This window comes from Populus euphratica, unplaced genomic scaffold (genome assembly GCF_000495115.2).
Source record: "Populus euphratica unplaced genomic scaffold, PopEup_1.0 scaffold27.1, whole genome shotgun sequence".
Classification (NCBI taxonomy): Eukaryota; Viridiplantae; Streptophyta; class Magnoliopsida; order Malpighiales; family Salicaceae; genus Populus; species Populus euphratica.
In genome coordinates this window covers 743,311-754,290 of record NW_011499899.1, presented here as the reverse complement: position 1 = coordinate 754,290, position 10,980 = coordinate 743,311, and the positions used below count along the sequence as shown (strand labels likewise).

At 29.2% G+C, this 10,980-nt stretch overlaps 1 protein-coding gene across 1 annotated transcript; it reads right to left on the bottom strand.

The window, feature by feature from the left end:
* Positions 1-4,368: 4,368 nt before the first annotated feature.
* LOC105132519 (uncharacterized) lies at positions 4,369-9,659 on the bottom strand. The gene is made up of 13 exons (XM_011036079.1): positions 9,537-9,659; positions 9,275-9,337; positions 9,033-9,119; positions 8,841-8,948; positions 7,313-7,411; positions 6,760-6,855; positions 6,543-6,608; positions 6,347-6,437; positions 6,020-6,087; positions 5,854-5,919; positions 5,282-5,332; positions 5,022-5,086; positions 4,369-4,629 (listed from the first exon to the last, which is right to left on the bottom strand). The coding sequence occupies exons 1-13, from the start codon at positions 9,564-9,566 to the stop codon at positions 4,581-4,583; spliced, it is 939 nt and encodes a 312-aa protein (XP_011034381.1). The 5' UTR covers positions 9,567-9,659; the 3' UTR covers positions 4,369-4,580.
* Positions 9,660-10,980: the final 1,321 nt, after the last annotated feature.

Sequence of the window (10,980 nt, the reverse complement as noted above, 5' to 3'; positions counted from 1 at the left end):
CTGCACGATGCTGATGGAAGATTGTATAAACTTAGTTCTTTATACAATGTGTTACAAAAGGAATTAAAAAAAGAAAAAAAGGAACTGATGAATTGCATTCTCACTCTATAAACTTTCGCAAGATCTTTTCATCAAACATTATTTTGACATCAGAAGTTCAACTTCAAACGGTTCTTACTCTTAACCCTTCGCAATGTGGCGGTACCTCTTCGAAATAAGTAAGAGTCAATAGCACACAGGAGGAACAAACCAAAGGCCAGCTGATTGTTTTTAGTTTGCATAAACATTGTATCTATCCACATCATTCCATGGTACGCTCCAATTTCTGACGTCCTGCAGAATCCTACAGAGACAAACAACAAAAGAACACCTTACCCCCACAGGAATGATGATTTCCACACTATGCAATTCATAGCATATTGTAATCCCATAGTTAATGCTATGTACACGATGATACAATGTAACAACCAGAGTGAATGATACAGTACTGGGAATGCTTGGATTCTGGAACCAATAAGCTCTGTGATGTGGTGTGGTGTAGAAGCAGTTTCATAATAAAAATGATGATGATCGTAGTAATGAACATAAAAAAAAGAAAGGTCAAATCCTCCTCCATAGTTTAGAAGGGAAGAAAAATTATCAACCTGGAACTCCAGAAAGTGATTGAAATCTAAGCATGAAATTTCAAATGTACATGACACAAATTAAGTTAAATTTTATTTAACTCTAGCTAGTTGACCCATGTTTTCTAATAATAAAAAAATTTATAATTGTGAATTCAAAATTTGATACGTAAATTTAGTAAAACTAATTAAGGTTTATATACACTAATAAATATTAAAAAGAGTTTTTAACTCTAATTAAAAATTAAGTAAAAAAGTTAAAGATAAATACAACTTAAAATATAAAATCTTGTGCTGCTAGGAGCTCTAAATTTTTATTTATTTATTTATATATACATAAAAAAATTTTAAGGAAAAAAAACTAATTCATGTGGAGAAGTACTATAGCATAATAGCATAAGAGAGAAAACACATTAGATTGTAATAGTGTTTTTTCTTTCTCTTTTTTTTTTGTTATCATTTTGATATCTTAATTTTTTTTAGTTATTTTATTAGTATAATCTGGGTTACAGGATTTGGTTATCTTATCTAATTTTAATTTACTTTTTTACTTTTTTTTCAAATTTCATCCTTCTACAACTTTATTAGAAATTAGGCCTTGTGATTATTTTTTTCATTTGGTTTTTATTGTGTTATCTCTCATTTATTACTTAGGCTATCTGTTATAATAACTTGAGTTAGTTTGTTTATTTTTGTAGTTTATCCAATTTTGTCTTTCCATATTTATTTGAATGAAAATTGAGTTATATCATTTTTTTTTCTTTTGAAAAACATAATTTTCTAGGTTATCATAATTGTTTTTTTAGTTTGGTGCATTTAGTGTCATTATCTATTTTTTTTATTATCTAATTAAAATAAAAACAACATATTGAATTCATAACATGAATTATAAATTTTTTTTAAAAAACATTCTTGCTATGCCTAAATATAATTTTTTTATGCAAAAGAAAAATTTATTTGTCCTGCGAGTGGGTCCATGAATCTAGTAATAATTTAAATTTTTTTGAAAAAAAATAATTTCCTAGTTTAACACCCTTTTTGTATTAATATTTTTTATCTCTAAAAAAAATATATTTTTTCTAGGTCATTTATTTAATAAAAATTTTAAAAAAATCAATTAAAACCCATTTATGTTTATTGAATTTAACATGTTCAATTTGTTTTCAACAACTTTTTGCTAGAATATTTATTTTCAAAACATCTTATTATACTCCTAAAAGCTAATTTTGAATAAAAATAATAATATTCTTATAATTTTGACACAAATGTATTATCAAGATAAGAATAATGCATCGTCGATGTATTTGCTATATAGAGTTTTTTGACAATGTTATCAAACCCAACCTAACCTGATGGATCAAATTGGAGTTGAGGCCCTCCACCCAACTTCTTGCACGATCCATGTTTTAAATTAAATTAAATTATATAGGAGCTAATTTGGTATAACCTAATTGATTTGAAGAATCCAAACATTACTTAATTGACCCAGTCAAATTTTATTAAAAAACATTAAAGATATTATTTTAATTTTAAAAAATATTGTGATGGTGACAATTTGGATGTATCTAAATCTTTAAAACAATATTCTTTACTCATCAACAATATTATTAAACTCCACCAAGCTTATTGGATTAACATGGTGATCCATCGACCCGACCTCTATACCAAGCAAGATTTCAAAGTTAAAAGAGTGAGAGTTGACTAAGTATGGCCTCACTGACCTAGCTAGTGCAATTGTAACTTAGTTGAGTCATCCAAAACTTAATTTACCTTAGAAGAAAAATAAAAACAATTTTAGATTAATGGTGTATGTCATCATCTTCATCTTGGATGTATTCAAATCAAATCAGATTCATTCATCCAACCAATAATCTTGGTTATGGTCTTTATTAGGTATAATAACCTTTCTTTTTTAAATCTATTTTTTATTTAATTGAACGATCATAAAAAGATATTTGCAACTAAAAATATTATGTAAGACAAATTTATTTTTTTCAATCTCAAATTTATTTCCTTGTTAATACATCTTTTCATGTTTTTTAACATATATTTTTTTTAATTGTGAGCAATGTTTTTCTAAACTTAAACCTATCATCATTTCAAAAAAAAAAAAGGTTAAAAAAACATATTAAAATATAACTCAACATTTTGCATGTGATTAAGGGGAAAAATAAATATGATAAATTCATGTTAGAAATCTAACAAAAAATTTATAGAACATAATTTTTATTTTCATTAAATATTCATGAGAAATTATTATTATTTTTTTGCATATTAGGTAAACAATAATTGAAAATAAATTGGTCAATATTTATATAAAAATCTATAATATTATTTAAGAACCATAAAAAAAATTAATAATAATTAAATGTCAATGTCAAACAATTTTAATATTGCATTTCAACCAAAAAAGCAAATCTTTAAAAAAATAAATCAAAAGGGATTAGGCGCGTGTGCTAAGAAGGCTGGGTATCTCATCCAAGGCTTTCCTATATAGATATTAATTCAATCTGAACTCAATAAATATTAATCTTATCCAAATAAATAAATTTTTATTTTTTTTAGATATAATAAATAATAAATAGAGTATGAATATTTTCAAATATGACTTCAAAACATGTACAAACCTAATCTGAAATATATATTGATATAATATAAATATATTTGTAGAATATTTAGATTTTTTTAATACAATATAATATACATATATTTTAATATTATCATTTAATATATATATATATATATATTAACTATTTTATTTTTTATTGATTAATAAATAATAATAAATAATAGATATTTATTGAATATCAAGAAATATAAGCTGCGTGGTACCCATTGTCATCCCTTTCATCTTCTTTTTTGATGCAAGGGCGAACAACACTTTTTTTTAAAAAAACCATTTGATTATGTAGATTTCAACCACAAAAAAATAATCATAAAATAATAAAATAAGATTATAGTATTTTAGATCCAAAAATTAATTTTAACTTATTTTAATCTCAAAACACCTAATAAACACGTTTAAAACTTTAATAGATTACTTTCTCAACTCCAAATACCCATAAATTAATTCAAAAACACATAATTAAAATGAAAAAAATCTCTTAATCTAATCTATTTTTTACAAACAATACCAAAGATTAAAAAAAAAAAATACTTCAATGACACTCTCTCATGAAAAAGAATACATTGAGATCAAATTTATTTATTTTTCTATAAAATTTAGCTAGTCAACCACTTTTTCTTTCTTCTCTTTTAAACTCAGAAAATGAAATGCGAACAAACTATAATATTAAATCAAAACTTATAATTTTCAAACTTAAGAGGATAAAAAAAAATTGAAAAAAAAAATCTGAAGGCCAAATTCTTCAAAAAAGCACTAAATGAATAGGGTAAAAAAAGGATGCATTTTGCCACACCAATCGTCTGATCCCCTCATCTTTTATTTTTCACAAATAATAAAACCAATGATTTTTACAAAATTGAGAATTAACCTAGCATCGAGACTTGTTTTAAACTGTTATAACTTCATAGAAAACAATGTGAAATAAATTATAGGCCCTGTCCTCAATTAATATAATATAAAAAGATAAAAGATAAAATTAAAAAAAATTGATAACTGAAATAAAAAAATAACTTAAAAGTACCAAAATAAAATCACAAAACATTAGTGTTGTGTAAGGTGGTGAACAATGAGATCATATCTTTAGGTTTTTGTAAATGAGATTTCATAAATTCAAGATCGTGTGCCAAAAAACAAAAGCTCTTATTCATGCCCTCAAAAAATCGTAGTTGTTTTTTGAATGAGCAATACAAGCACATAAGATGTTTACAAGACTCGTAATTTGATCACATTGAGAACAAGACAAGGTTTTCATGCTTAAGAGTGACATTTTCTTTCATGGCTGAATTTTTGAATAAAGAAACCTCTCTCTGTTCAGCAAGGAATCATTTAATTTAAGACTTCGCAGCTTGAAGCATCTCTATCACCAGAGTCTTTACATCCCTACAGTATACAACAAAACAAACTTACCAGAAGTCAAAATCAAATAATGCAGTCAGATAGGAAGAAAAGGAACTATTAATACATCTGTTATTTACAATATGAAAATGGCACACGTTCCCTTCAGATTCCCAGGTGATATAGAGCATTCCCAGGTGATATAGAGCATCAAAGCCAGTAAAAAATTTATGATGCAAAACATCAGTTTTCCAGCAGCCAGGGGTAGGTCTAATAACACGGTTTAGGATCAAACTTTAATCAGGCACAAGAACAAATGACAAGAGTTATGCAATCAAATCCTCAAATTAGCTTGGCCAATATCAACATGAACCACTCACACATACCTTAGTATGATTTGGAAAGAAGAAGGCAAGGACATGGTTTAGAACTCTTACTTTCTCTCTTCTGCACGTCTAGGGAAAGGAATTCGAAGCTTGTAAGTATTTCCTTGATAAACAGCCTGCAAGAGAGATCATAACATTTCGAGAGTGGATTGAAAAAAAAAGATTCAGATGAAAAGTTTTGAGTTCAACGTAAAATCTAAATAATAAACTAGCACCGCAACAAAACAGTTCTAATAAAAGTAGACCTCTGAAAGAAAGTGCAATTTTTAAATACGAGAAGAGGCCTGTACATGGTCACACACGAGCAATACCTTAACATTGAATCCAAGACTGTCCACATCCAGCATATAAGCAGAGTCCACCTGATAAAAAGATATGAAATCAGCCTAGATATCCTGTTTGGTGCGTTTGCTCAATTTTAAAGGGAAGGGGAAACAAAAGAGGCGACAAAAACAAAGACTAGATAAGATAATTTTTTTTTCCTCAAGAGAGAGAGAGATAATCATAATTTTCTCCTTGAGTTTATATGCCATATACATGCCTAAAAAGGTTATCCCAGAAGCAATAGAAAGGAAAGTTTTTATTTTTTCCTCTTTGGCTTTCGTCCAAAAAAAGAAAAATAAGGGAAACTAAATATCATGCATATACAGAAAATAATATACAGGCAAAGAAAAGAGTGTCACCAAGCTTATCAAACTCACTCTTCCTCGCAAACACATATATTATTTAATTACTCCACGTGGCCAGCTCATTTTGAAGCCATAAAACTAGTTTTGCGGACCTCCAACTAAATTTATTGTCAGTCTGGCTTATAAATAATGTCGTTTCCCGCTTCTTACATGACGCAGACATATAAAATGCTATTTGTTGTATTGAAAATTACCGGAATTGAAGTTGAGTGTTGCACTATGAGTCTTGTATCTTCAGCATGATCTCTGTTCATGTGAGACTGACAAAGCCATTTGATTTCATTTAGAAGAGAAAGAAACTGAAATAATAAACAGGGCAGATGTCATACGGATAGAGCATTTAATTTTTAAGCAATATACCGCAACAGGTTTAGAAAATTGAGCAATTGGATCAACTTTAGCAGTCTGGTACTCTTCTTTGCTGAATTCTGTCATTATTAACATTTGTAAGTAACAAATGAAATAAATTAAAGTAGAATAACGGTGGAAAAAATAACAACAGCACAAACAAATTTGTAAAGAGGCACTGAAGCCATTGGTGAGCCTATACAATCAGGAAAGCAGCAAAACCATTGGTGAGCTCTAGACCACAACTTGATTATCTAAACCCACTCCCAATGACTTGAAAAAAGTTATAGACAATGATGTGCTTTAGAAAAAAGAAAATCAGCCGGATGGTACACAGACCGCCAGATCCAAGCAAAGTAGATGCAACTCCTGACACATATTGCACAGCTTTTGGTTCAATGCGCATAAATTGGAAATCACCAAAGTCAACCTTGAAAATGGAAGAGATAATTAAGTCCTCACCTTGACAAAAAGCAACAAAAATACATTCAAGGAAAACATGAAGCATGCTAGAAAATGGGAGGAAACAAGTTACCCTGAATGCATCAGGATGCTTTGCCAGATATGCTGTTCGAACAGCAGTTACATCTTTCTCAGAAACCTAAACAATTGGTCAGAAAAAAGTTCAAAACTCGTATCGGTGCAGAACAGTTATGTTTCAGTGAAGGTACAATATCTGCTAAAGAAAAATAATTAATAAGCAGAAACATTTTGGAAATTATCACAAGGAAGAAAAAGGAAAAAACACTTACAGGAATGGAATCACCATGCAGGGTGATTACTAAATCATTCCTATCTTCAGGATCTTTAGCAACAAGCAATGAGCATTTGGGATTGGCTATTAGGTCCTGCAGTAAGCAGCAATTTTTCAGACATACAAGGACACCAGGACCTCCTAAAGAACCCCAAATAGGCTAAAGAACAAAATTAGGCAAGGAGAATTCAGCTTAGTCTAGTGGCTCCATAGAGCACATAGATGCACATGTAGAAGGCTGATACAACAATTATTTGGAACCAAACATTATGAGATCAATCAATCTTGTTGACCAGACTTTTATTTCTCAAAAGCATTCAGTGAAATTCACTTTTGAGCAAACAGTTACCAGTAGGCTTCACAAATTTTAAGCGTAAAATATGATCAATTTATAAGTCACAATCTAAGAGAATCAAGCCTGCATTTTGACAGTGGTAAATCTCTAAATTCTAAATGTCATAATTGGAATTGTTCTTTTATTTTATGATCACATAAACTGTTTTCACAATTAAAGCATATGTGAAAAAAGATAGAAGGTAAGCAAAACATACCTTAGCATGTACTGCCCAGCTGCTGACTGCTACTATTGGAGATCCATCAGCATCGCATGCAAAATCAACCATTGACCCAGACGGATAACCCCCATGCTTCTGTCATGTCAAAAGAAATTTCAGCAAGTTTCAGTGAATATATGAGCAAGTAGTCTCAGAAATGAATCAACACTCAAATGTAAACCAGCTGCTGTCTTTTCCATGCCACTGATTTCAAAATTCAGTACCTAATGAATTCAGTATTTGATAAGAATTTATCTTAGATTCACCATATGGTTTCTAGCAGCAGCTGTCTTTTCTAATATTTCAGGAGGGCCAAAATATTGGACCTATAGACCTGAAAAGGCCTGTAACCTGACCTTGATACAGTTAATGAACCTTCCCTCCAGTTCATGATGAACCCTAAATTCAGAGAATTTTTGGCTACTAGTTGCTTAACATTTATGCAGTGATTTATGAACACAGAGTGCAAGGGAAGAGCCATATTACAAGATTCATTTTTAATTCACAAGTTTAAGCAACAGCATATAATTAGTTATCCTTTTATAATAGCAACTACTTAAAGTTCAAAATAAGAAGTCTTTGAAACGTCTTCTGATTATTCTCTAGGATAAGAAATTTAAGGAAACTAATCAAATGAGTAAGGGCAGATATTTTATTTAGTTGTTCTCCTAAATCTACAAGGCAAGAAAAGTTTGATGAGCAATACGCACACTTCAAGATGCTTGCTCAGTAATATGCATATTTACCTTATTGAATTCAACTTAACTAAATCTAGTCTCATAGTTGCCGGTAGCTGTATTCATTGTTTTATGTCCTTTTTTTTTTTTTTAGGGCCAAACATTTTATGATCTATCATGATACTAAATTGTTTGTTTTTACTGCTTGATTCTACCTTATTTTTGGTCCACTTTTCCCCTAACTCGATCATACTACTTGAATCAAATTATTTTTAAAACTGATGCATCTGCATGTCTATATTGTATGAGGGCAAACTAAATTAAACACATTTTCTCAACTTATTATTGGTATTCACCTCCACCTTTCCTCCCAATGCACTCACAATTTTTCTAATCCTGTTCTTACGAGAGAGAAAAAATTGAAAGGGCAGTCTTATTCAAAATCCCAATTATGAAATCCCCTCTCTCCCACTTCATGCCTCGAAAACGCACTGTTCTTATAGAGAAAGAGCCGCTTTTGCATCTTCTTAACCTTAAATGAAATGGCTGGGGAGAGAAAAGGTTTTATTTAGGGTATTTCTAGGAATAGATCCAGTAGAGACAAGGTGGGGCCTGTAGCTCAGAGGATTAGAGCATCATCATCATCATCATGAATCGTGCCATGATGAAGTTGTGACAAGGTTTACACAAACTACCACCCTACCACAACCTTCCTTTTCTGTCCTAATGTTGGATTGATAATATCAAATTGGGTCATCAACATCAATTCCAATACAAGCAGGAGTAAGATACATGTAACAAACAAATCAAACACAAAATTGAACGGATCCCACTATGGACTCTCTAACCTCCCATCCTTCCACGAGAAGTGTTAAATATAAAGTCATAACTCTGCTGATAACAACCACGAGCAATCCTACCCTAACATCACGAACAACACCCTTCAGTTGTGCCAACTTCAACATTCATGAAGAATTTACTTTCAGTGCTTCTCATTTAATTAATAAGTTCAAATCGTTAACCAGTACACGAACAAAAACCTGAGAAAAAGTTGAAAGCATGCCGTGCCTGCTCTGGTCAAGCACGGTTCTAATTTCCTCAACCGGAGGAAGCCGAGCTGCCTTTTCCTATAATAATCACACAAACACAAAACCAATCAGTAGCATTGAAAACTATCTATTCACACATAATCAATCTAATAATACTGATATTAGCATTGACATCCAGGAATTTACACATCTACCCACAACCAAACACAATGCGGGTATAACAGAGAGGCTACCTGGTGAGCTTGGATCAACTGGAACACATTGGCATCAGAGTTAACAACCCCAGTTGACACAGTCTGATTAAAATAATAATAAAACAACTTATCAATTAAAAACCCATCAGTAAAAAACTGTTAAAAATCAGCTCTCTACTCTGTATAGCTTTCAAAGATTACACCAACACGTATAAAATCCCAAAAACAAATAAACCCATCAAGCAATTAATTAAAAAGGATTGCTTTTTACAATCAAAATAGGAAAATTGTTTCACTTTACCTGAGTGGAAGACTGAGCAACAGAAGCCATGGAAAGCGAGGGAGGTCGATGATGATGATGATGATGATGATGATGGGTGAGAGTAAGAGAGACAGAGGAGTGGCGAAATGGTAATAAAAAGAAGAAGTAAAAAACTATTATACGGTATTTAAGACACAATTCGGCATTCTGCCAAACCGTATTTTCTAAATTTTTAAGATTTTTAAAATTTTAAATTAATATTTTTTTATCATTTAAGTACATTTGGTATAAAAAATTAAAAATATTATATATATATATAAACTACTATACTACAAAACATAATATTATAACAAAAGAAAATAGAAGGGATGTGCTCTGTGCATGGAAGCCGCGCACCGCAGGCAAACTGGCGCCCAACAACCACACGTCCTTTGTAATTCAATTAATCATCTTTTTTTTTAAGGGTAAATTATAATGGTTTGAAAATGGAAGAGAATAAAGAAAATTGCAAATATATTTACGGAGCAAGGACGTATTTAGCATTATAATTGCAGTTTAAAATAATAAATTAAAAAAATATAATAAAATATAGTTTTTTTATAACTAAAATTTCAAAATAGAGTTTTTTTAACAAAATTCATGCAAAAATATAATATTAATTATTTATTTTTAAAATTGTATTGGAAACAAAATATATTTTCAATCATATTTTACCCTACTATCAACGAATGCCCTTGAAGTTTTACCATTTAGAATGCTGTGGACTCGAACAGAGGACATGGATTTGTTTCATATTTTCTATTTATTTATATTGATAATTATAAATTTTTGAGTTGGTTTTTATATATCTTAATTAATGTTTTGAGATTTTAAAATTAATAATTATATAAATCTTTTGTAATTTTAAGAATTATAGCACTTAAATTTATAATTTTTAAAAAATAAATTTAAAATTTAACCAATTAAGTTATATCTTTCTAGTTTTTTTTCCTTATGAAAAAAGAATCAATGACAAACACCTTTTCTTTCTTTTTTTTTCTTCTTTTATTCTTTTAATATACTTTTTCACAAAGTTAGAGTAGTGTTTACTTTTCTTTTTATCCTCTTTGTACAAACATCACTTTTTTTTAATTATATTTGGTATTATAATAGTTTTTTATGGTTATGGTTTTAAAAAAAATGTTTTTATAAAAAAAAAAATTTAATTGAGTTGGTCTATTAAAATATTTATTGATAATTATAAATTTTTGAGTTGGTTTCTATATATCTTAATTAATTTTTTAAAATTTTAAAATTAATAATTATATAAATTTTTAGTAATTTTAAAAATTATAACACTTAAATTTATAATCTTTAAAAAATTAATTTAAAATCTAATCAATTAAGTTATATCTTTCTATTTTATTTTTCTTATGAGAAGAGAATCAATGACAAACACCTTTTCTTTCTTTTTTATCTTTTTTTGTTCTTCTAATATTCTTTT